A 27216-nucleotide genomic window follows, 5' to 3' on the forward strand; every position below is an offset into this window, starting at 1 on the left:
TCTGAAATTTGCTATCTGTACAGCAAAGAAAGTTGAGGGGGTTGTGAAGCAGTTCTTAAACTAACCCAGTTTATAGCTCAGTATTTTAAAGTAATGCAGAATTACCTGTGGCTTGCCTTCATAATTCACTACTCTAGCACGGACATGCATTATAGAAATACTGATGAAAAGCTATTAATCTCTTTGGAGCAGTTTGATGTAATTCTTCAATGTTAAGAGATCCTAGGAGTCAAAACCGGGAATGTAGCTAATTATTTCCTCTCAGTAAAACTGGATTTGCAGACAGCTTTGCAAAACATAATTAATAATATACCTTGTATCTTTACAAGCATTTATAAAAATGATAAAATAAGTGTGATAGCAGTATTGCTGTATGGTAGCATTCGAAACTTCATTTAGCAGTCACTGTGCTACCCTTTGATTGCCTTAATTACATTTTTAATTACATAAGTAATAACAATCAGCATTATTTTTAGCCCTTCAAGTTATAGCTGAGTTTTAGATACTTCATAAACTTTAAGGCTGTAAAGATACATTTAACCATCTAATCTTAACATCTGTATAACACTGGCAGTTAAGAACACGGACAACCCTCAGCTGACGTAGGACAAGGCAATGCAAAGGGCAAAGCAATCCTGAGGTTGCCAGAATTTTCAATGACAGAAAAAGAAGACACAAATAATTGTCAGGACCTGTTTCGAGGCTGCTTGTGCAGCTGTGCTTTCCCCACCATCTCCCTGCTCTGCGCCAGGCAGCGGGACGAAAACGCTGCTGAACTCTCCCCAGGTTCACCCAGGACCCCAGAGCACGGGCTGGAGGGTGAACCATGGTGTCCGTGGGTTGGAGTGAATGAAGAGCAACCCACCTCCATATTCTGCAGAGACACGAACACCCTTTTTACAGCCACAGAGAACCTGTCCTGTGCTATGCTATGTTCTAGACACAGCCTTGCACGGTGCTGGACTGGCATGAGCTATGATAAGATGTCTGAGCTCCAGCACTACAACACCCAGACCTCATGCTGTGGCAGGAGAAGGACTCGAGATTTTGAGGATGTTATTAAAGATCCTAAATTCCCAACTACACTTAGGCAAGAAGATATGAAAAAAGAAACATCTGTCTGCACTTGTAAGGAATACGAGATCTGCAAGTATAATGTGAGAAATTCCAAATACCAGCAGTCTTAAATCATTCAGGTTGCCTAGTAATGCTGATTTCCCATTTCACCCCTCATCTATTGCTAACGACTATCTCATCCACATCAAAATGGTAATGAAACCTGTCTGCCCACTGGAGTCCAACAACTTAAGTTAAACTAACAAAGAGGATTTAAGCCCTGACTTTATATTAAATTGGCCATGAATGCATTCTCTTCCATTGGCTGTTTGAGACCAGAGAGTAACAAGCTGCCAAGCAGCAGTAACACATGGCCAGAGCATTGACTTCCTAAGTGACCGGCCCAGCCATTTCTGCTGCCAACATGTAAATGGAGCCCCACAGACTCACATCAAGCCCAAAGACTGAATCTGTTCTGCACTGAATTTGGATCTGATGAACACTCAGTTTGCAGAAGACTGAGACTGAGCGAACAGCAGCAGCAATGTCACCCTCAGAAAAACAGAGAAACCACAGTACCAGCCATTTCCCAGGACTCCGGGAGCAAGAAGGCATGATGAGATTAAGTGTCTGGAGGATCCCAGAGGCAAGCCTGCCCCTAACCTGAGGGAAATCCTACTTTCCCTCATTTACGCCCTACCAGACATTCCTACCCATACGATTTGTAAGAACTGCTGCAAATATGGATATCAGTGTGACTCTAAAGATGATAAAGACTCACCCACTTGGCATCTGAAGTTTTGGTCAGACTCATTGTGAAAAAACAGCTGTGGTGATTTAAGGTATCATGCCTACTGTGCCAGTGATTACCTACTGCATAGCTAAACTGGCATACAGGAGTACCCAGACAGCTTGGTTTCAACAGCTTTCCAACCGAGAAACAATAAGCAGCTGAAGGTAATGCTTCACATGAAGGCAGCTCTTTCCAAAATGACTGTTTGTCTACATCCTTATTTAAATCAGGCACTAGTTCAATAGATATTTTAAGCCAACACTGTTACCAAAATGAAGAAGTCTTCCCCCATAAACCCCTGGTAGCTCATTGTCATCCTTGCACCACCACCTCCCTTTCATCAGCACAAGTATTCTTATGGCTGTACGATGAACCAGATGGGGGACCAGATGTGACAGAAAACTCTCCATCTTCTCAGTTTTCAGTGGTGTTGGTCCCCTGATCTGGCTGGTATGGGCAGAAAGCATTTGTGCTGGCAGCAGGGATGGGTGCAGCATGGGTGGGAAAATGAGGAGACAGAAGAGAGGGACATGGACATCTTCTTTCAGTGGCAGTGGCTTGTTTCTCAACAGCACTCCCAGTGCTTACATCAGTTGAGCCACAGAGCATCCAGAAGGCAGCTGCCAGGCACAGGGACTGCATAGGGCTTTTTCTTTAATCAAACAAAGAGAAAAGGGAAGATAATGTTTTATTCTTTAATGACATGAATTAGCATAAAGTTTTGGACCAAAAAACATATTCATCTCTGAAAGTTTTTTGATTCTATACTAAGCATGGTTTCCACATCACAGTGACTCTCATAAATGCCCAGTTTTAAGTATTCACCTAGGCTGTATTTGACAGCTACTTTATTAACATCTTACAATATATCCCTGAATGGTAGTATACCTAGTAACAGATATGGTGAAACATAGGAGTAACAAATTCCAAGCAGTTTACTTGCTTACATAAAGTTAATACCGTATTTTTAATTAGATCATGGGTGTTTGGGGAAATGGTTATTCTGGTCTTCCATTCAAAAAGGAAAACAAAGTAATTTTGATAGGTTTTCTTGCATTCTGATCACAAATGCCATGATTTTATGGTGTCCATAAATACTTATTTGAGTGTGCATGCCTATCTTTATACTACTGCATCCATAAAAGCTTACTAATATATCTGTGTGTAAGTGTATATATACTGGCTGTGTGTCAGTAAGCTGTCTGTGCTTTCTTTTGGTATGATCCTGAGGATGATGCAACTGAGAAAACAATGGCTGGGAATATCAATACAACAATATTGTGATGTATTTATGGAAGGAAAAATTATTTCAGAATAGAATTTTCCTGGTATTTGTCAGAGAAAGTCGAAATGCAGACTATAGCAACATTGACTACCTGCCACAGAAGCACCCCTGTGCCATTTGCTGGGTAGAAAAGTGCTGTAAATCCTGGTTTTGTTAAAGCCAGCCAATGTGACTTTGGTGGGGGTGGGGGGAAAGATCTTGGTATACTGATTATCCTTGACTGCTGAACCATATATACCAAAGTATGTTTTAGTGTCTTTGGCCAGTGTGTATAACTAAATACAAATAACTTGCAATGTGTGTCACTGTTTGAGATATGGATTTGCTTAAATTTATTAGCATTTTAACAGTGAAATGATGTTTTGACATTAGCACTCTACTTAAGACACATGCAGAAGAATTTCACACCTCTTTTGGTGTTGTATTGCTTCAGTCTGACTGTCTGCAATGCAAAAAAGACCTATAGTCAGAAAAGATTTATTTATAAAATGCGTAGGTTTAGGAGCCACAAAATGAGTGAAACAAAGCTAAATCAGTGAACCCTTACATTTTCCCACATACATTGTAACTGCCTGAGACTAAATCACAAAGCTGATTTCTTCTAGCTATTTTGGAAAACAAGTTTAACTTCATTAATTTGCCATACAAGCATAACACGAGCATTATGTGGCTGTTTTGAATACACTATATCTACCTATCTTCAGCCTGGAGCAAGGGGTTTACTTTCCCTTGAGATCCTCACTCCTGGCCCCTCTCCTGGAGAAGGTATTGAAGCTGAGGTCAGGCTTTTTCTGCCATACTTTCCCCTCCAACAGCTGTCCCACCCCATTCTGTAACATTTGACAGCCTGAAGGTGTAAGGTATATTCCCAAATCCCTGCTCAACCTAATCTGAAGCAGGGATTTAAGAGCAGTTTTCATGGATCCTGTGTGCTAACCAAGAGGCTGTGGGGCAACCTGCAGTGAGTCTTTGAAACTGAGGGGTTCCTCTTTACAGAAGAAGTCCTAAAAAGTGCAGATTACAGCAATCAGCTGGACTGTGGGCTTGCTAATTGATAGACTGTCTAAGGATACAATCTTAGTAGATCCTTAGCCTGGGAAATTTACACTCTTGTCACTAGGACAAATGGTTATACCTACATAGGTCCTTATATGTTTGGGGTGGGGTTTTCTCCAAGTCATCATAAATTAGCATAGCTGAAAAAAGGGCAAAAAGCAGGATGAAACAGTCCTCTGAAGTGGGCTTGTGAATTCTTTTACTTATGTCATGATTACACTATCACAACAAAATAGGGGTTTACAGATTTTCCAACTTTCCAGTTCCCTATCTCCATCGTGCAGATAGAGATTACTGATTATCTTTCCACTGGTGTTTTCAGCTAACATTCTTGTATCAGTTGTGGAGTGTTTACATGTCTTCTTCATCTGAATATGACAAGGAGACAGTAACACACAGGCAGTGGGCAGTAATGACCAGTGTGGTGTGGTAATATTGTAAGAAATGAGCTGTGTATGCCCTAAACATCAATGAACTAAATAAATGCAATCAGCCTGTGGGGACATTTATTTTGGATTAATACTGCATTATTTAGTTCATCCTTTAGAACACCTTTTACATAAAGAGTTTGCACCAATGGATGCCAAATTAGTTAAACCGCTGCTTCTAGTGTATAAAACAGGCCTATGAGACAGCCTGTTTTGTTTTTACCATCTAGCTCAATCATACCCACCTCACCTGGCTTCATATGCCAACACAATTCCTTAAAACAAAAATCCTTGACTGACTGGATCCGTCATTATGAATTAAGAGTACAAAACAAAAAATGTGCGTCATGAAATGTGTTAAAACTTAATTATTCATCATTGTCTCTGTATCCACATGATGGATAAACTGGAGGAGGAATGCTGTCAGTGGTTAGTAACCATATAATTCAGCAGTCCTCAATCATGCTAAAATAGCAATCCAGAAGTGCCAGGCGGCATGCACTGCTTAGCAGCAGTGCTCCGCTCTTTGACTCGGTGATCCCTAAAAGAAATTGGTATCTCTTACCGAGGAGGTGCATGACTCCTGCCCAGGGTGTCCTGCCCAGCTGACCGGGGGAGGAAGGGCGGGCTAGGGCAGGAGAGACCAGCCGTGCCCCTAGCCACCCCACAGCCGTCTGTCTTCAGCACCAGCCAAACAAAATCCAGAGGTTCTTTCACCTGAGCTAATCAGACCTGGTTCCTGTGCTTCAAGCACATTCACTTGTTTTACTCTTTCAAAGTGCTGATGAGCTGCCAGCATCCTACTAACTATTCATAAGGTGTAGCGGGCTCTAGTTTTCCCAGTTATGCAGTGACCAGCTGAAAAGGGACCTCTGGACAGGTTCTCACTGGCTGGCCAAAACTTGATTGCGTGCAGTCGCCTGTCTTGACCGATGAGGGCAGTTTTTTCAGTTTCAGGGTTTCCTTGTATGTCTTCCCAGTAACTCTCACTCCTCTACCTGGCTGATTCATCCAACTGATCAAATGCCAGGAGAATTCAAAAACTTTGTTGAGGTTCTTGTTTCTTTGCTGCCTCGTAAACATTTCTGGACCTAGCTAGTAGCTCTTTTTGAGGTTGGGCTATCTCAGACACGTGGCCGTGCCTGATGATGCTACATTACACAGAGAGTAGCGAAGACCCTTCCCAGTGAGAAGTCAAATCCCGACTTTGGGCACAACTGAGTCACTGCTTGACAAAATCTTGCATTGATGCAAGACTTGTTTTAAAGAGATGTGCAATTGTTTATTGCAGTCCCTGTGAATCTGGAAGGACAGTGCAAGTATGGAGTTGAGGTATAAATCCTCCTACATATTTTTTCCACTTTAAAATGTATTCCAACTGTACTGGTGTGTTGCTTCACTGTTTAAACATGGCTGAAAAATCTTACTTTGAGTGCAGGGTATAATACAGAATAAAAACAATTGAAGAATGTGAACAAAATTCAAGTGATATGTTTTATAACACCTCTTGTGTACCGAAGGTGTAAGTGCTGTGTAGATCACTTGCTGGGAAAACCATGTAAATGTCGTGTATCCATGTGGTTGCACATGGGAGCCCCAACTTCTGTCATAGTTCAGCTATACAGACTCACTTAAGGATATGCAGCATTTTCTAGATGTTACCCAGGCTAAAAAGGTTTCTGTATCCATCCCTTAGGAACAACAGAGAGCAGCTTTGTCAAACATTAGCACCTTCGAGGATCTGCCAACTGAACCACTTATAAATTGCCACCAAGCCTTTTTCATCAGAATAGACTTGGTAAGCTGTTATTTTCAGTTAACCTTAACCATTTTTTTGGTAAGGTCATTACGACTGACTGCTGGTTCAGCTCTCTGAACTGGTTTATGATTCTAAATCAAACGTGGAGCAAAAAAATAACAAATAGAACCTTGCATCAATCCTTCTCAGTAATTAATGGATTAGCCTCATTATTATGAGTATTGCACATTTTATTAGTCTTATTCACCAGGAAAGCTTGAATGGGCTTCGAGTGGGAGCAAGAGTAATCTTGCAAAAAGCAGAGCCAGTATAATTTGAGCAAAATGATTTGAGGGAAATGAGATGCATACACTTCCCAATTTTTTTTTTTGGAGGTGGAATAGTTGTTACTCATAGTTTGGGTTTCTGGCCCAACTTTACAAATCAATGCGCCATTAAGATAGAAATCTTCATTGTTATAATGCATTGTAACAATGATCAATATTACGCCTCGATGAATCTAGGGATATGGTTCAACCATCTTTTTTCACCCAATTGGCCAGGGAGCTGGTTAAAGGCACTGATCCATCCAAAACTCACCATACCACAAAATTATGTTTTCAGCTTAGCCCACACTGCTGATTGCATGATCATACAGATGGCTGCAAAGAAAAGGGCTGGATTACTACTGCTGTGATTTAGGCTACTGTGGAATCACACTGCAGGGTTTTAGTGTCAGAGGTCTCTGCACTGCACGGTGACAGGAGCTGGAGTCCCTTGCTGAGCCAGCAAACAGTGACATGATTGACAGTACTGATGGTCCTGATGAGAAATTTGTACTTCTGGGAGGAAAGTCAGTGTGATATCACTTACAAGAAGAAATTACTTTTTTCTTGAGTTTTCTGAAGCAGTCCTTGTGTTGTAATGAAGATCTTCAGTCTGATTGCCTTCTTTATGGTATATGAGATCTCATTTCTGTGATTCATGAATTTTTAACCTTTACTTGACTTTTTTCCTGCTCTCCATATCCAGTAACTTTGTTTTTTTAATTTGACACAGTTTTCTTAAAGTTAAATATAAAATGGTCTGGTTTTACAGGGGCTTAATTTTCAGAAGTTGTGTTCTTAAAAAAAAAAAGGCATTTTATTCTACAGCTAAATGTATTATTTCATGGCTTGTGCACGGTTGCCAGTGATAACAAGGACAGAGTCTCATCTGCATGACTATTAAATCACTTTAAAACACAGTCAAATTAACTTTGCTTTCTTCCTTTCAAATTACAAAATAACTTGTACAGCTGTAACAGGAAGGACAACTTGGTTCTTCAGTTCAATCTTGTTGCTGAAGTGGGTCAGCTCATTTTTCCAGTAATACTGTAGATAGTAGAGATGAAAATATTTTTAAAGTTCATATAGTAAAAACTTGGATACTAGAAATAGCATATTTAATCAGAAGCACATGTATTAAGGAAAGAGTTGATTTTTTATAATATTCTTTGGAGTTAATTCCTCCAGCAGAGGAATTCGTCTGCTTGATAAGCTCAACAGACAGGCATGTGCAGAACCCTTGATACTCCCCTTAACTCTGATCAAGGTTTAGAAGGGCTGTCTGGCTTGTTCCCATTTATTGACAGCTGAGGAATGGGTTTGCATGTTTCCTTCCTAGAGCTTCTCATTTAGCCTTACTCTTAGGTGATATGGGTTTTCTCTTGCATGTGCTGTACGTTTGTTTGTCTCCTGATCTTGCAGCTCCATGTGTCTTACTCTACAATAGCACAGAAATAAGAACTGGAATATCCACTTTAAGATTTGGTCCTACATTGGTATACGAATTTTCTTTCCCTCCCCTCACATTGCTGCTTTCGGCCATCTGTGTGAGCGTGTCCCTGATAAATGTCAGCAATAAGTTGTCGGCATTTTCTTCAGGGGGTGGGGAGGGTTACAGAAGTGCTCTCTTGGAGTATTTCCCTAGATGTTATTGAAAAGATTTGTGGACAACTGATGTTCTTTTCATGATAACTCAGCACTGGATCCAAGATGACATATTCTGCCTTGTATAAAGTTGCTTGAATATATTTTTAATTATTTTTAAAATAGCTTGGTAGTAACTAGCAAGAAAATAATAAAGTCTCTGTAATGCATACATAGATAAAACCAAATTAGGAGAGCATCAAAAAAATGCACAAGGGATACTTTGCTTCTATCTTTGGTATGCACCAATTCCTACTTATCACGCTTGCAACTTTGAGACCTGGCCCTGTACAAAATGTGCCACATAGCTGCGATGCATAGATGTGCACACATCACATTCCTCACTCTTGTACTAAAAATGTACTAAAATTAACCTTAATTCCGACCTCAGTGACATCCATGTAGAGGCCTGTTAGAGGCTGCTGTATTTGTAGTCTGTTATGCCATAGACTCTCTCACAAGTCAACATGTAAAGTAGATATAACAACTCACTTTTCCCATCTAAAATGTTTTGACATATAGGTTTATTCATTTAGAAGTGTCACTTCAAGTTGATGGTAGCTCATTATATCTTCTCGTAAAACAAGCTGCAGGGTAAATTAGTGCTCGCACAGTATGGATCTGCCAGCACAGGCGTGCTGGTCAGAAACCTCATCTCTTGCTATTGTGTAACCAACTACATCAGCAGAAAACTGTACCATAGAGAGGTCTTTAGCTTGATCTGATTAAAACCCAAGATTTTCATCTGTCAGTCTTGAAGGATTTTACAGTAAAAGCAAGTGTTGTCCTGACTCATCCTAGGGAAAATTAATTTTCATTAATTTCATTAACCAGGTTTGATTAAGTCCTCATGATAGACACACACTCCAGGTGTTTGAAGAAATGGGTCCCAGTGATTGACTGTATTTATTAACAGACAGGGATCACTCGCACTGAGAACTGTTCTGAATCTGACTTAAAGTTATGCTATAAATTGCTAAAATACAGTCTGTCTTTAAAATGCTGCCATTGTTGGTTTTTTGTTGTTCTGACTTCTAAGAGTTGATTGAAGAATATAAATATTCATGTGTTTTACCACACTGAGCACAGGGAACCCTTCACTTGATAGTCTTTTGATGCTACTGTAATAAATAGAATCATTAATGAAGTATCAGCGTCCATGTGCGGTCTTTCTCACTGCTTCCATAACGCTGCTAGAAGACTGGTGTGCTCTTTGCCTAGCTCCTTTATCTCTAGGATATGCAAGTAAGCGAAATCACATTTGAGAAGCATTTCAAAGTATTTTTGTGTAGTGACCCTTAATACGTATAATCTGACTTTTTTAAAACAGCCTTTAAACTGTTATCCCTTCCTTCCCCCCCTAAAGCGTACAGCCTGCATTTCCATGTGCAAATAGACATTTTGCTGTAGAGTTAGCCCCAGAGGGCTAAATGTGCATACTGTTGTGCATGGCTGTAGTTCGCTTGACACTTTTTGAAACGTTGGTATCTGCCTGTCTGCTTTAGCAGGACTATTCTAGGATGCTAGTCTTCTTATGGGATGAAGCAGTGACCTTTCCACCACCTTAATATCTCTCTCTACTTTTATACGGCTTGGTTGACAAGGCAAGTGTCTTTCTGCTTTGCATTCAGTTTTATCTTTCAAGTTTTTGGAGACTTTTTTTTTGCCCTACTCTTTGCAAGGAAGTAAGAAGTGTGACAGGAAGGTGTGATTTTTAATTTACACCACAGTTCTCAACAAATAATGACTTTTCACACCCCGTTATTGCTGCTTAGCCTGGGGGAGGAGTTGCACGGCTACTGTTGTCATATCAAATAAATCCACTCATGTAATTCAAAAAGACGTTCCTCTTAAACTTAACCCTTTTAAGTTGCTGAAGTCTACTGGCGCAAGAGCATAAACTGAAGTGCATCTATTTTGGGGGTCTCCGCTGCTGAAGGATGAAAACGGAAATGTTTTTATTCGAGGATGGTGCTCATTTTTCTTATAGTGCACTAGACCAGATCCTGATGAGGCTTGTGTGGGTGAATCCTCATGTTAGCTTAGAGTTCACTGCAGGCTCTGGGTATGCGCGTGGATGTATTTTAAGAATGGAAATGTTTGGCCAACGGTGCCAGACACTGGCGTTCTCATCTGAAAAACCTGCTCGAGTAATTTCCTCTAATGTCGTTAGCTGTGGATTGCAAGCCTGCTCCTGGAGCCCTTGGTGCTCCTTTATGTCGCAGAGCTAAAACACATTAATAGGAAAATCACCCTCGGAAGGAGTTTTCTGCTGTCAAGGAGCTGGCAGAGCAGGACAAGCTTTCCCTTTGTAAGTTACCCTCTGCCGAGGAGGCTGCTGTTGATTTTGGCATGCGGTCGAACCGCCCGCCGCCCTTCAGGCCAGTCGGGGCGGGGGCACACACGGTCCCCGCTGGGCCCAGGCCTGGGGGTCGGGGACCCGCTCCTGGCGCTCCTCCGGCCCAGGCCGGCCGCTGCAGCTTCCCCGGCAGGGCAGGAGCCTGAGGGATGGCACTAGCGAAAACCGGGGGGACTAGTCCTCTCCCCTCCCTTTTCCAGGAGCTTTATTGCGCCTAATTGGTGGTAATTGAGGGTTGAGTATTTGCTCGAGTACCTGCTTGGCGGTGCAGAGAGGGTTAAGGTGCTTGATTTACGATAAACATGTATGTGACAGACTTTTATCTGATGGTGGGTTGGTTGGTTTGGGTGGTTTGTTTTGTTTTTTTTTTCTTTTCTGTAAAATGTCAGCCGTTTCCTGATGAGCGAGCGTGGTGGTGGTGAATTTCACACCTTTTTTCTTCTCTGTGTGGAAACCTGGGTGTTAATGGTACTGGAGCAGGTCGTGTTTTATAAGGAATGAGGCTGTCTCTTAGAGTGGAGGGAAAGCAGGAAAGGGAGAGGAGGTGAAGAAGGGGAGCCGAGGAAACTGCCACTTGCAACAGGCATTAGTTGGATTATTTTGCACTATGTTTATTTGGAGCATGTAAATGTAACGTTATTTGCTGAGTGTATTTTTTTCCTATGAAATGTTGGAGTTCAGTATGAAAATAATCCTCTCTCTTAATTTCACAGCAGAATTTAGCATTGCAACACCTAAGGATGGAAAGTTGGTCAGTTGATCAAGTCTGCAACTGGTTGAGACAGAGAAATTTAGGAGAACTAGTTCCTAAGTTTCGTGGTAAGCATTTTTGTTGTTTGGGAGGGAGGTGGTGGTGGTGTGTGGTGGTGTTTGGTGTTTCTTTCTGTGCCTTTCATTGGCACTGCCTACCTTGTTTTGGGGGCATGTATATTTATGCAAACTTCAGGCTTTTATAGAAATTTATTAGGGTGAGAACTGACATAGATCTAATAAATCAGAATAAGTGTGCAGCTTTATTATGAAGTCTCTGAGAAATGCTGGTGAGTGAGTTTAAGCCTGTATATAAATAGATACACCTTCTCAAATCAGAGCTGGCAGTTTAACAGGCTTGTCAGGGCCTATTTTATATTGTATAAATCTTTTTAAATAATGCAACTGAAGTGTGTAAATGTTTTGTGCCTAAGTACTCCACAAAAGAGTGCATGAGGAACTGTTATGTGAACAGGCTATTTGTTGCGTGCTCGCTTAAAAAGCTTGCTTTCCTTCATTAACTAACAGTCTAAGCAAAGCCTGATTTAAAGCATTAAAACAGTCAGCTCACTGCTTCTGGATGTTTCAGGCTTGGCTTTTTGTCAGGGGAAGGTATGCGGCCAGTGACTAGAACTTCTGTCACTGCTTGGGAAAGAACAGTAGATAAAACATTATCTTTTTAGCAGATGAAGACTGTCAGCAGTAGAAAGCATCCTTGCCTTTGACCTGTCCTCCATCATCACGTTTTTAGGCACATAGAATGTTACTGTAACTATTAAGTTATTTTACAGTAATTCTTTAAACCCCTTCAATCTGCAGAAGAAGAAGTAAGTGGAGCAGCTCTGCTGGCTCTTAATGATCGTATGGTGCAGCAGCTGGTGAAGAAGATTGGGCACCAGGCAGTGCTGATGGACCTGATTAATAAATACCAGCAACAAAAAAGTGGGCTAGAATCCCTTACATACTGCTGTGAAACAGCTTCTCCAAAATTTCCAGAAGTAATCAGTGGGTGAGTTTGTGCATGGCACAGAAAATATCAGTCTGGGTATAGTTGTATTCTTTTCATAGCATTGTAAAACTGGCATTTATTAGCTCTATAGCTGTAAGCTGTAACTGTTTTTTAAACTTCAGATATCTCTAACAGCATGTCAAATGCAAAATAAGGTTATTACCTCGTGGTTTTAAGCAAGGCATCAACATTCCTGAACACCACCATTAATTAATTTAAGCTGCTCTTCGTTTCCAGTTCTAGGACCTAGTTTTCATTTGGATGAAGCATCATCAAACCTTCACTGTAGCTAAAATTTTCTGTATTTGTGGTATTAAGCTTTTGAAGCATGCACTTTCAAATGTTTGCAAGTCTTGGAGTAAAATCATAATTTAGCCAAAGATAGCGTTTGTGTCACAGGTATATTTAAATTCAGTCTCTCAAAGGAAGCTCTGAATTTGAGCTAGATGTAAGCGTTTAATAATCCCACTGTGTGGAACTAGATGTATTTTTAAAAAACTAATTCCACAAAGATTGTCTTCACTGAGTGTGTTCTGGCTCTTTGTTGAGCAGGTTTTCTTTTCTTGTTTGTTTGCTTGGTGTTTCTTTTGGGGGGGAGGGCAGATGTTGCTTGTTTGTGGGTTTTTTTGGTCAGGTGTTTTGGTGTGGTTGGGGGGTTTGGTGTTGGTTGGTTTGGTTTGGTTCAGTTCCCCCCCCTCCCTCCATTCTGATCTATTGTAAATCTTGCAGGATTATTTTTTGTGGATGTCTTGACTGAGGAGAGACATCCTGAGCTCTCAGAGTGGTCTCTTCTAAGCCCAAGAATCCTGGCAGTAGAGAATAGCTTGCCATGGATGCAAAATGCTATTTTTGAAGGAAAGGTCTCTAGCACTATGCCTGCATTGGCACACAGTATCAGCGAGCTGTAGAGCATTCTTTGTAGCATTTGCCTTCATCTAAACGGAGTCCAGGTTGTGCACTCTGAGATGACTTCACAGTGCAAACCAAAGCATGGTAAATGGTGATGATTGGGTTATTTCCAACCAAATTGCACTCATGAGCAGAACTAAACTGCTCATGTAGACACATCCTCTTGTCCTTATAGAAGTGTTTATGAAGCGCCTTGGGTTTCATCGTTGGAGGGAAGGGAGGTGCAGGAAGAAGACAATGTCACCACACATATGGTTTGTCACAGACCTGAAGTATGTGCTCACAGCTAGTCTTGGTTCTCTGTACCAGGGTCCTGCCTCACCTGATTTATAGGAAGCTCACTCTTTGGAGGCAGAGCAGGTGTCTGCTGTGAAGAAGACTACTGTATGTGGGCCCTGTACTTCATCCAAAGCGTGGAAGATGCTCAGGGGATATCAGGAGAAGAAAACCTGTTCTTAGGTTTAGGGCAGTTTGCATGTTGCTTTGGATATTTAGATTTCATCCTTGACTTTGTCAGGGATGTTTGGCTGGACTGCGTCTCAGATGTGACTGTTCCCTGTGTACTTCTCAAGTCCTGCAAGTCAGGCCTTAAGGTCTCACAAAGATCATGCAGTTGCAGTAGTGTGAGGGTGCAGCCTTTCTGTGAAGTTCTGCAGACTCCAAAAAAATCAAATGCTGAAAATCTCAAATATTAGTAAATATAAATTTACCTTAAAATCTTTCCCTACCTAGTCATCTTGCCTGGATAATAAGATTCTGGTATTCCTCAATTTACAGGGAAGTTAGGTAAATAAGCTGCTATTTCTGAAACATTTTGTGTGTCAGAGTCAAGGACCACAAATAGAACTCAGGCACATTTAAGAAATGCATTTAGTCATGTATTTTAGGATGAGTAAAAAATCAAGGTATTCTGTACAGTTTGGGGTGTAGAATGATGAAAAGCTCCTGCAGTAAAAATAGTATTTTATTATAAAACTAAAAGCTGTATGCTCTTATTCAGGTAGCTGTAAGTGTTACTTCTTAACTCTGGAGTGCTTTGTGATGTAGTTGGAAATTATTTTTTCTGTTCGGTACATCTTGAACAAAGTCCTCTAAGAGTAGAAAGATCTAACTCAGGGACTCATGACTAGAATAAAGTGTATGAGACACTCTTTTGAAGTAGTGTAATAAAGTTATTTTCTTGGTAAGCTACTTTGACACAGAGGAACAGAGTATGTGACAAAACCAAAAATTCAAAGATCCACAATATATGTGAAGTGAACTCACATTTTCTCTGTTGCTCAGCGATGTTAGGCTGAACTGCAGCCTTGTTCACATGAGCAAAGTCACCGCACTGAGGTTCACTGTTAGTAGCATCTGTAGCTGAGTCTGTGGTCCCACAGCGGCAGGGGACAACTGTGAAAACTGAGTCTACGTGTTCCTAGCCCTTCTCCTGCGGTGCTTGAGCCCAGGTGAAAACCAACCACCTTTTCTGTTTTGCAGAATAATTTCTCAGTCAGGCCAGTTCCCAGAACCAGCTCACCCTGCGAGTACCAGGGCCAGGGTGGAGAAGGCATCGCTCAGCCACAGGGCAGGGGAGAAAGCAGTACCATAGCCATCTTCTGGGTCAGCCGAAACTGCTGTGGAGCTTCCAAGAGCTGTCAGCAGTATTTCTCTGTTGTATTTCTCACATGAATGCTATCCCCAGTGCTTGTTGGTGCACTCCTGGCTGGCCACCTCTTTATCCCGGTGCCCTCAGCACACCTTCTAACCGCGTGTGAATTGTGCTCTGTTCACCTCTCTGCTAGGAACAGAAATAAAGTGGCTGGACATGGAGTTCTGGGTATGGTAGGTGAATACGTTCTTTGTGGAAGTACTGGACTTGTGAAAGGACGCCACATGTGACTGACTTACAGTTTGGATTGGGACGCGCAAATAGCGTCTTGTGTCTGTTGCTGGTAAGGTGGAAGCGCTCTGGGTCATGCAGTAGAAACTGTGTTTATATGCATATGAGGAGTTACCAGGTAAACATCAAGATGCTTTCCAATTCCAAAAGGGATTGTTTCTAGGAGCCACATAGAGAACATGCTGGATTTTTTTTCTGGTGTTAACTGGATGCCTGAAAAAGATGTGTTGATTCATGGAAAAGGGGAAACTCCCCTTATAAACGTGGCAAATGTTAACATCACTTCTAATAATAACCTTTCATGTGCGAGTGCAGCTGAGGCTTGAACAGTTTATAAAGAATCTTTGGAGTTCAGAGGCTCTGAAGAGATGAGGTACAGGAAGGAATCTAACACACCCCTCACCCCCTGCAAAAAAAAAAAAAAAAAAAGTTGATGACTGCCATGAATTTTTGGCAGCATAACAGTAGCCCCTATCTTACCTCTGCCTTTCCCCAGTGCAGGGTAAAACTGTTGATGTTGGCTTCTACCAACAAAAGGAGAAGGAGAAATAACAGGGAGATGAGGAGGGAGAGAGGTGGACACAAAGGTTAAATGGAAAGCAGTGGTCTGGAGTAGCACATAGACAGCGAGGTGGGTATCTGGAGTTTTTGGCTGTAGTGACAGGCTAGAGTTGGAGCAAATAACCAGGAACAGTGTGATGTGAGACCAGGTGGCATTTGGGGATCTTCTAGAGTGGTTGGAGTAATGCAAAGCTGACTTGAAGGTTCAACATGTACTTAACCTTTAGAAAAAAACAAGTGTTCAAGGAACACTTGTGGAATAGAAACTGCCTTACAATTCTGTGTAAATCATTCTTTCGCACCACCCCTTGCATACTGTAATGGTTAGTTATTCCCAGTGATAAGGAGATGCCAGGCTATGAAGATGGCAGTTATCCTGCAAGCCCGAGAAGGTTTATTTTCTTGGGTTTTGTAACTGTGTAGTAATTAGACTATCACTAGGCAGTGTTATTTACGGTTTTCCTTTTAACTTGTCAGAGTTTGATAATTGAACTGGGAGATTGATTAAGAGACATCAGCGTCATATAAAATTATGACTATTCAATATGTTAATTTTTATCCTTCTCTATTTCTGCCACTGGTATACCTCTTTTCTATAAGCTGCACAAAGCCTGATGGTGATTTTTTTTTTTTTTTTTTTTTTTTTTCCTCTCCTTTCAGGGCTACTAGCAGACAAATCTTAAATTCTTCTGGTCCTGTGGAGCAGAAAAAATATCTGTGCTCAACTGAAAATGAAGAAGGACTAATTGATCACAGAGTGCTAAAGCAGAAGTGAGTTATAATGCATTTACTAAATTTTTCTTACCTTTTGAAAATGACATAAACACTTCTTTTTGCTTTGTTAAGACTAAACAGATACTTTCTAAAAAATGATCCTAATTATTGAAGGCCAGGTTCAGGTATAGCCAGGTATATTTAGAAAACAGCAGGAGCAGAAATTTATTAGGATTTTGACTGAATGCAATAGTCTAATGGTGTTTTTTCTGACCTCCATCCTCAGTCCTTGCTCACTGTCTTGTATGTTGCCTTATGCAGAGGGCAAGATACAGGTTTGTCTTTTACTAGTTTTTAAAAATCCTTTTTTTACAGATGTGTTTTCAATAGCAATCTGGTAAATTAATCATTACAGCGTGGAATATGCCTATAAAAAAATTGTGTGCTTGAGGCACCTTAAATATGGCACTTGGAAAGGTAGGCATGCTGATTCCATTTGCACGCTCATTTTCCTTGGGTGTCAAAATAAGTCTTCCTAAAAACTGGAGGCAAGACATATGTGTTTTTTTCTTTTTTCTTTTTTTTTCTTCTTATGCATGCTTTTCTACTTTTGAGATGGGCAGTGAGTGTTGGAAGAGTCCTGTTCCTCTCTCAAGGCAATTGTTTTCTTGTTTGTGAAACTTTTTGTCCGTTCATTATCCCCCTTTATTCCCACCTGCTATAATTACCACCATTCTCCCCCATAGATGTGACTGATGGCTTCACCGTTCCGAGATAAGGGGACATCTTCCTATAAAAATATCTATTTTTATCACTTTAAAAAAGTAAGATGGAGTTAGGGATAAAGCTGTCTGGGAACATGGTAGAGGGCTTAGCGAATCACATAGTTAATGTTTTTAAAATGAAGTCCTGCTAAAAGCTTCAAAGGAGCAAAAAAACCACAAACCCGAAGATCCTGTCAGCATTGTTACCAATGAAACAAACCCAAATCACTGAAACCCTCAGAGTAAACCATTAAAATGATTTTGCAATGAGGTATTTTAGCCTGTACTTCTAAAGGATGCTTATTTTTAATTAATGATGAGTAATTTGCCTTGTGCTGTATGAAGAGTTTTAAATGAGTTGTGTGAATCAGTGTAACCCAGAATAGGCTGGCTTTAGGAAATGTTCTCAGCAAATGTTGTCAGTAGTAGCTTTCAAAGGCCCATAACGGCCTGTTAAGGGAAAGGGACTGCAAAAGTGCAGTTCATCTTGGGGCAAAGGAGCAGAAGAGGAGGGAAGTCTGCTGCTCTAAATGGAAGTGCCCCTTCTCGGTGAAGTAGTAGGTGCCCTAAAAGCCAGTGGAGCTGTGATGATTTGTAGTCTTGAAGACCTGAGTAAATTTTATGAGGGCTTCTCTTTAAAGGTCAGATGAGAACCTGGCAAATGTCTTTCTCAGAAACAGCTGTTTTAACTGACTGAGACAGAGGATGGGACTGAACAGCCCTTGCATCCATCAGCTGCTGCACGGGGTTCATCCCAAGCTAAATATTATCTTCAGAGGTGAATGCTGTTGTTTAGATAGGTCTATGGCATCACCCACAGTTCTAAGTGTGGTATTATAGAGGTTAGGTTTGAATTAAATTTTTTTTCTTCTTCTTCCCACCTTCCTCTCCCTACAGTACACACTTATTGCATTTTCAACAATGATAGAAAATTTTAATGTTTTATATGCTTGAGGGGATTATGCCAGCTATAAGCAGGTTGTGAAGGGTTGAACAAGACGTTTGTTTTAGAAATTTGATTATGGGAACAGAAAAAGTTGCTTTGACTACAATGTAATGATAGATTCTTAGCCTAGAGTATAAAAGTAACCCCCCTGTTTATTTTGCTGATATACTTACTTTGAAAGCTGGGTTGGTCAGTTTGTGTGTTTGTTTCTCACTCAAGTTCCAGGCTATGGATTTATGTGCCATGGTGCAAAGTAGTTTTTCACATCAGATTAATGGTGGCTGGGTTTTTTTCATTTTGGCATAATGTTAATAGACATTTCTGTTAGATCGACTAGTGGGGTTTTTTTCCATTGCTTTGAATTTAGAATGTGTGAAGTCTGTGCATTTGTTTCTCTCCCCTAGTCTCTCATCTTAACTGATGGGGAAAGGGCAGCTGTAGTAATATAGGGTCGTGATTCTGCAAATAAAACACTCTGGACTGTCTTATTGTGAGTAAGAAGGAGAGTAGGTACCCATTTCTCATCAGCCAGTCCAGATGTGGAAGAGCAGCTAAGAACAACCATGGCTTCCACTCTTCCGAAGTGGGTGTTCCCACCTCACTCACTTATCTGGCAGCAGACCGGTTCATGTAAGCACTTCTAGAGTCAGTTCTGCCGCGGGTTAGTTTAATTCAGTGGAATTGGTTTAAATGTACAGTTCAAATGATCAATATTTGGCCAGGCTGATGCTTGTAAGCTCTGTCCCCTCATTCATTTCATCCAAACTGAAAAAGAACTTAAAATTTTGTGGGTTGGGTTTGGGGGAGTTTTTTGGTTTTCCCCCAAAAGTCTCATGCAACTACAGGTTCAATAACCGTCATGGTTTTGCTTGAAATGAATTCGTGGGTGCTTTTATGGATTATTAGTGCTGGTGAATTGGTTCAAAGTTTCTTTGTATGTTTCCTGCGTAGACTGTCCTAACTACTGTGTTAAATACACTCTTCTATATTACTAAATATTTAAAAAAATCAAAGAAGATTGTTTAAATGCAAAAGTAAAGAGTAAGTGGATGCAGTAATTGTATAATTTTATTTTTCTTGCATTGAAATTGTGCATACATACAACCGGATGAGGTTTGCAGGTTACCTCAGTGGAATAACTCTTTGCTAGCAACTACAGAAGTAAAAAGAGCCATCTTTTTCGTCATCTCCCAAGAAGATTGATCTTGAAGCAGTGCTCTTCTGTGAAGACAATAAGATAGCTACAGAGGATGATTCAATAAATATATTTCCCCTATACCTGGTTTTCTGTATTGCAGTATTAGCAGTTTGATGGCTCCTCCAGCCTGGTGTTTATCTTGTTGGCAAGACAGAGGCTGTCATTACTTGTAAATACCTGATACTGCTGTGAAGAACCAACCTTTTATTGGTTGGTTTATATGTTCTGTCTGCCTTTCCTCAAGGTGTTTGTTTATCAAATGGCATCCCTAATGTATCCTTCTTTCACTGTTTCCAATATGGCAGTCCAGCTGTTTTCCTTCAAGAGCAATGTCCTGACACAGGTTTATTTGTACATTTATTCTTTCTATAAAAAAAGCGTTCTGTAGCCCTTGTGTTGTGTAACAGATTTACTGTCTGAACACCGTGAAATAATTTGCTCAGAGCAGGCTTATGTGCACAAGCAGGATAACAGATCTTCTGGCCAGCCTTGAACTTCTCTATTTGCTGCAAATTTGGAAGATGTGGTCGGTGCTCAACCAAACCTAGGCCTGCTAAGCGTTCATATACCAATAAAGCCATTGCCAGCATTGACAGTATATTGGTGCTGGTGCCTGTGTAAATTTGGGCTTATAGCAAGGACAATGAATTGGAAGATTTATTTGAAAATAAACTTGGCTCCCGTCTCCAAGATGGCTGCGCTGGCCTGCATGGTTGCAAAACTCCCTTCATTCACTTCCTCCATGGAGATGGCTTGCCTGCTACAAGCCCTCTTGAGGTCTGGCACCCACCAGCGTGCACCAGTGCAATGTTTGCACTAGTAATATCCTGCTGATAGGGACCGGCGGTGAGCAGGGCAGGGAGCCGTGTTAGCGATGCTGTACAGCTCCTTAGCTAGGGTAGTCTTGTGTCTAGTTTGGTGGGGCCGCAGGCAACTTCACTGACTACTGAGTAGCTGCATCAGAAGTGTGTTTTAGTTTTGACACGTTCTGCTAATGATCTTTATAAAGCTCCTTCCTTTGCTTCCCCATTACCCATACAGCAGTATTGTTCGTCTGTGTTTAATGTGTTCTATCAGAAACACACTTATGCTTGTGCCTTAAAAAGAAGGGGGGGGAGGGGAAGGAAAAAAAAAAAAGAGAGTAGCTGGCCTGAAAAAATGTTGCTTAGTCAATTGTTTCAGATTATTTTTCTCCCTTTACACAAGGAGGCAAATATTACTTTTATATGCATGTGTACATACCCATATGCAGCTATAGTCCTACAAAGAAAACCTCAGCTGGACTGTGCCTTTTTATAAATAGCTTAAGAGTTTCTTAGTTTCTATGCAGAAACCTTATTGTTGATATAATCAGAATTGTTTCTAGTAGATGTGATGACATTTTTTCAGTTAGTTCATATGGACATGAAAAGCAGCCATAAAAAACAAAATGTTAATTTTTTAACAATGGTCAATAAATAGTAGATGAAAAGAAGTAGTGTCTGTCTTTTGTTCAGAAGTACAGACGTTAGATGCTTCCTTTGATTATACCTTTTCAACAACTAATGTTTAGTGATTCTAAACCCATAGATTGCATCTAGCCCATTAATTTTAACAGTGATTGATTGAATCTTTCTTCTAATAATTTGTCTCAATATTTCTGAAGCTATTTATTGTTTCAGTAGTAGATTCCCCTGTTTGAATGATGTATCATAACAGAAAAATAATTTCTTTTTTATTTTGATGATTCCTGACAATTTGACTTCAATTGCTATTCCATCTTCATAAAAACTGTTACATCTGTGGGTTTTGGCTTGGTTTGTGTAGGGTTTGGGGGAGATTCTTTAAATTTAGGTTTTCAATTTATGAGGTTGAGAGAATCTCTGCCACTTTTTTTTTAAGTCAGCATTTCATGTCTCTGTCATTGCAGCAGGAAGCTTAAGAATACTAACTTAAATTAAAAAAAAATAGAAGACTCACAAGAATATCTTCTTTGTGCTTGTTGCCTCAATGGTTTGGAAGCAAAGGCAACTGGACTCATGGTTTTGGAGCACTTGAGGTCAGCAGAGCTGAATTTACTGATGTGGTGCTGTGAGTCTTCCACAAAAGTTTTCAGGGGAAAAAAAAAAAAATCTAAATCTCCTTTCTTCCACACCAGAAATAAGCCAAGTCTTAAAAATGACTTGCAGGAGCCACTAACTGCATTGCCTTGTTAAGGTCTAGCAAAGTCATAAAAACAACAACAAAAAAAAGCCCCAAAGACATAAAATTCTTTGGAGACAGTATAACACATCTTAACACGGGTGAATGCAAAAAACCCTGTTTCTTTAAAATGGCCTGATTTAGCTGGCAGTTCTGTCAGTCAGATTCCCCAAGGAGCGTTTTCTCTCCCCCTGCCGGTAACCTACAGCTGCTGCCCTCACATGTGATCGAAGTGCAGAGCCTTCACTTACATGACACAGCTCCTCAGAATGGAAACTGTCAAAAAATCTTGACTCCCTCTAGAATAAGGTTGTGTCTGCATCTCACAAATTTTTTTAAAGATGATTAATTTTGTCTGTAACTTGCTGACCCTAATGCTGCTGCGGGTAGGTTCTTGTTCGGTCTAAGGATACCAGCCCCTACGTTTAGCGGGAACTAAAAAGTGAAAGACATCATCAAGCACTAGGTAGACTGCAAATCCCAGGCTCTAGGGAATAACTGGGAAACTGTTCATTTGTGCTGGAAAGTAGAAATGGCAGTGAAGCACATGAAGGGAAAAGCATGAGAATCCTTCAGGCACAGATCTTGGAACTGTGAATAGAAAAGAGAGCCCTATTTTATCCTATTATTGAAAGGGCAAAAAGAGTTTCTTTTGATATTTAATCACCTGTCACCATTTCTTTCTTTTGATCGAAACAACCTTTACAACATTAACTATTGTCATACAGTTGAAAGCGTATTATGTGTGTGTTAGGGAAGAGGAACATTTTCTACAGCTGCAGACTTTTCCTTCCTTCACATCTGCAAGTTCCAGGTTTTCTTTTCTCTTCTTTTTCTTCCTTGGCTTTGTAGATGTGGACTTTCTTCCAGCCTACAAGTCTCCAGGCAGGAGTCTCTTACTGATGTTTGGTGCAGACATGTGAAAGGCTAGACCTTCACCTGTGAAAAATGGGAATCTGTTGAGGCTCCACCCATGGGCTGGGTTCTGTCTGGACATGCTGAACCTGGAGACCCGTTGATGTCAGCAAGGTTCTGCCCAACTGAGATGTCCTGAGTTACTGGGACCTGAGCTGGTGCAAGAGGTAGCAGTGAGTACCACAGACTCATTGACTTTAGCAAAGTAGACAATAAGAAAAGCATTTGGCGCACAGCTTGTTTATGCGTGTGCTCAGTTGGCCTTTAAGTCACTTTTTTTTCCTAAATGAACTAAGCAGATGCAGGAAACTGATCCTTCTTACCACTACGCTCAGAAGCTTAAAAATGACAGAATCATATGATCTAGTGTTTGAACCTGTTTCTAGGTATCTACTGCACTTTGCACAGCTATCTTGACTGAGCTGTCTGTACTGATGTCAAGATCGTTTTCACTGCCTTGTTACAGCTAATTCAGTCAGCTCTGTCTCTGTGTGAGGTTGCACAGGACACTGAGCTTGGAGACCGTGATGCTGCGTTCACTCACCACTCTTTGCTCTAGTGCAGTCTAAAATGCTGCAAGCGTGTAAAATCTTTGTCTGTTTGGCAGTAAAACAAGATGTTCCCTGGGATTAGGGATCCCAGGGGTTATATAATTTAGATAGGTGGGGCTTTGGAGGGTTGGGGGTTTTTTGGTTTTTTGTTGGTTGGTTGGTTGTTTTTTGCCAGCTGAAGGAGACAAATGGCTCCTCCAAAAATGGTATTATTTTATAGTTAAGTTTCTCAGTAAACATGCTGTACGTGAGCAGTGTAAGGCTGTAATGGAGCCAAAGAAATAGCTGTGTGAAACAATGCTATGGCTTAGTACAGTACATAATGTGGTCATCTACAAAAGCAGAGTGGTCAAAAGCTCTGTGATTAGTTGTGTTCTTGCTGAGGAGATGCTTCTTGGGATTCAGTTCCATATTGCAGCTAAACATAAAGAGACAAGCTTGCTTCATCTGCACTGGTATTTGTCTCACCTCATGGGGAGCCATTCTGGGGACCTGAACAGTGAGAAAACTAAACCAAGGAGAAAAATGAAAAATTTCATTCCTGTAGCTCCTTGAAGTAACTTGCTGCAGGGTTAGAGGCTTCCCAGTACCAGTAAGAAAGGGGTAGAGACATGTGACAGCAAGGGGGAGAGGGAGACTGACATTTGGCAGCAGCTAGCCATTGGATTGATTTAGCTGCAGCATCAAATGCCTAAAGAACTGAGAGAGACTGGGATCTTGATCTTGTCTCTGTGGCTCAGGTTAGCTAGAAGACCAGAGAGGGATGGTTAGAAACAGGCTATATTTGCGTGTATATTGTGCTTAGTTGCTGGCTGGGTTTAAACCACGGCAGTACCTAAATAACTGTAATGCTGTTCTCCATAGTCAAGGAAGGTCTTGGCTATATGCATAAATCCTAGTGCACATACAGCTTAACTGAACTGTTCTTTTAGTTAAACAAGTTTGCATGTGAGCCTTTCTGGGTATAAAGTTTAGTGTGGAGTTGTGTCTTTTTTCAAACAAACCTGCATTTCATCGTAAAATATTACTGCATATATTAAACATGACTGCCTAACAGCAATGATTTCAGCAAAAGCTAGTAAAATATTTAATCTATTGCACCATGGAGACTAAAAGAATTTTTGGATCTTGTTTGGACAGCAAGGAAGTGTTTTCTGTGCTGGGTAAGGCTGAAGAGAAATGGAATTTGGAGTATTTTTGCTGTACTGGCAAATGTGAAGGGACTGGTGGAGGGGAGAGTTACCATGCCTTCATGGCTATTGGCTATCCCAACTGCAAGAAAATACTATTTTCTTCCAGGAAATGAGTACAGTTCCATTTGCATGAACTGAACCTGCTAAACTATTCCACTTTTCAAAATGGCAATTCCGCGTAACTGGTATTAGCAACAAGAGTATCAGTGCTGCTCAGTTACAAATTACTGCACCTTTTAAACTTCTGTACATTTTTGAGCTAACTTAAATGATAGAATGTTGAAAATACTATGTAGTAACTTGCAGCCTGTCTGCTACATGACATTCATCAGTAAAGTCAGTAGAAGTACAGGATTCAAACTTCTGGGCTCCTCATTGATGCTACATTGAACTTCTGCACTTTATTTGTATAGGAGGGATTTCCAGGTGATTTCAGAATCTGGGTTGGGATTTGTTTTCCCATTTGTGTATTAATTTATCACCAAATAAGGACATGAGTGTGTCTGTGTGGATATGTTTGTCACCTTTCACGCAGCTTTTCCTTCTTTTGAGATTGTAAAGTATTAACAGAAGTTTACTACAGTTTGCATCTACTGTTAACCATCTGTGTCCCATAAAATCTGGTGAGGTTGGAGAGACGGCAGCCCTGGCCATTTTGTACCCATTTTGCACAAGGCAACAGTAGTGCTGTGAGTATTGCTACTACTGTTAATATATCTATGAGAACCATATGACAGTAACCAAAATACTATTTTTTTTTCAGCACTGCATCACAATTTGCAGTAGTGCTGGGGTTGGTAAAGTTATATCATGGCTGTAGAGCTTTTACTAGCCTGCAAGCTACCAGCCTACGTTAAAAGATGCCAAGATGGTATGGCAGCATAACCAGGTCAACAAGGTTATGAGAGTTATAAGCTAACCTGCTCAAGAAGGTATTGAGGCTATAACTAATGCTATAGGGGCCCAAAATAATCTGCCTCCCAGATATATAGTAATCTTTCAAAGTGGTATAAAGTAAGCTATTGCAAATGCTCATCCATTGGTATTGCAGTTGATTTTTGCCAGCCTAAAGATACCGGTTACCATGGGGGTTGTTTCACATCCTTATCTGAAAGAGGCTGGATAGCAAAACCTGCCAATGAAGACCTTGCTAAAACTCTTCACAACTCTTATTTATATACCTAGCTCTTGTTTATAGGCTACCATAGAGACCTTTAGGAGTGAAAACTTGTGTATGTTGACTGGACTGAAGTCTAGCGGTGTTTCCCTCCATAACTTTCATAGACTCAAAAGCTAGTGCAGCTTGGAAGGGACACCAGAGCATGCCGAGTCCAGCCATGTGTCTTTATGTCGGAGCTTTCACCTGCCAAATGTGGGGTTCCTAACTTGAGACATATAGTATAGATTTCAACAACTGTGGTAACTATCTTAATTTTCTTCATAAATAACAGAGAGCGCTAGATGAGAGAGAATATGAGGTCTGATTTAGAGGTCTTCTGGTTGTTCTGTTATCCTTCACTGGTGCTTATGTCTCCTCAGTGAATATAAAGGGAGTGCAGATAATTACTTCAGATATAGATATCTGTATATTTATACCATGTAAGCATCTGCATTTGTCATCTATAATGATAGCATTATTTTTTTAAAATTCTTTTAGAAGCCTGGTAGTTGCTCTCTGCAATTTGGAAACAATTTAATTTAGAAGGAAACATAAATTGCAGTGATACCACATACATAACAGGACTCTTTAGATGCCTTTGGCACCTCTCATTTGAAATGTCTTTATTGGGTTTGGACTGCTGTGATTGGGAAGCTGTCTAAGGCTGCCAGAACCACTCTACCTTTTAGGTGGCTATTGATTGACTTCCAGGTCAATTTATCTCTACTTTTCCCTGTGTTCCTTCAGAATTAGGGTTTGGCAGGCTCTCAGGAGGCGGGAAGCACTTGAGTTAGCTGTGGTGATACCCTGCCTCAGGCTCACCCCAGCTGGGCTGTGACATCTGTAAATAGTGCTGATGGCTGTCTTGGACTGGAGCTGTGGGTACTGATGGGCTGCGTCTGCTTGCTTTGTTTCCAGCCATTGTGCTGACAACAACTGCCTTCATCCCTTCACCGCTTGCCCCTTTGGGAGGGCAGTCTTAACTAATGGCCTGTATAGTATTTTATTCAATTGAGCTGTTCAGCTTGCTTTCACGAGTAAGTTAGCAGAACTGGTAGGAAACACATTATAAATGATGACAGATAAAGATATTTTGCAACAGTAGCAAGTCCCCAGTGACTTCCTCCGCTCTGCCTTCTGCTTTCAGTTAGTGACCACCTTCTAGCGTCCGCCGATTAAAACATTTCACAACTGACGTCTGGTTTTAACCCCATATGTTTTGATTGCAGCTTTTGTGGGTATTCTTTATGTAGAAACCAAGAGAGCAAGCCTCGAATTTCTATAGCAATAACTTCCCTTTGTGTTGAATTTTTGCTTGTATTTTTTTCTTTCCTTCTTGCTTGCATTCCCACAGAAGAAGGATGTGATCATGATGACACAATCTTTTCTTTTACAGAAAAAATCTGAAATCATTTTTTGCAAGATATAAGACGTTGCAGTGGACAAGTTCTTATGCTTTGCCAGACTTCCCTTACGATGTCAAGTGTGTATTGGCAGAAAGAAAATGCCCTGATCACAGTATGAGAATAAGGATTATCGAATTTTTACAAGCAGACATGACAAAATACCTAGAAGGATCACTGTGAGTAAACATTGTTAAATTTATTTGGGGACATTACCAATTGGCTGCAGAAGTAAATTTTCAAATGAATGTAAAGCCATTCTCTTAATATGCTTGCTTAAATAGAGCAGGCTAAGGGCCTGAAACCGTTGAAGCCAACAGGAAGACTTTGTGCCAACCTTTAAGCTGTTCCCTTTGTTATTTGGAGGGGAATCAATAGTCTTGGAAATAGTCG

The 27216-nt window shown here is 40.7% G+C and overlaps 1 protein-coding gene across 7 annotated transcripts in view; it reads left to right on the forward strand.

Annotated features, from left to right (window-relative positions):
- Nucleotides 1-27216, forward strand: part of SAMD3 (sterile alpha motif domain containing 3) — a 60705-nt gene that overhangs the window by 11049 nt on the left and 22440 nt on the right. The window contains exons 3-7 of one of the 7 annotated variants that reach the window (XM_069787366.1): nt 6315-6416; nt 11399-11504; nt 12255-12444; nt 16460-16570; nt 26817-27002. In XM_069787366.1, coding sequence (XP_069643467.1) covers nt 11426-11504; nt 12255-12444; nt 16460-16570; nt 26817-27002 — 566 coding nt within the window. In that variant the 5' untranslated portion in view covers nt 6315-6416; nt 11399-11425. Of the gene's footprint in view, nt 1-6314; nt 6417-10252; nt 10638-10779; nt 10990-11018; nt 11310-11398; nt 11505-12254; nt 12445-16459; nt 16571-26816; nt 27003-27216 lie in introns of those variants that run through there. The other 6 variants (XM_069787372.1, XM_069787367.1, XM_069787368.1 and 3 more) reach the window with 6 other exon arrangements.

Source organism: Haliaeetus albicilla, chromosome 7 (assembly GCF_947461875.1).
Source record: "Haliaeetus albicilla chromosome 7, bHalAlb1.1, whole genome shotgun sequence".
Taxonomy (NCBI): Eukaryota; Metazoa; Chordata; class Aves; order Accipitriformes; family Accipitridae; genus Haliaeetus; species Haliaeetus albicilla.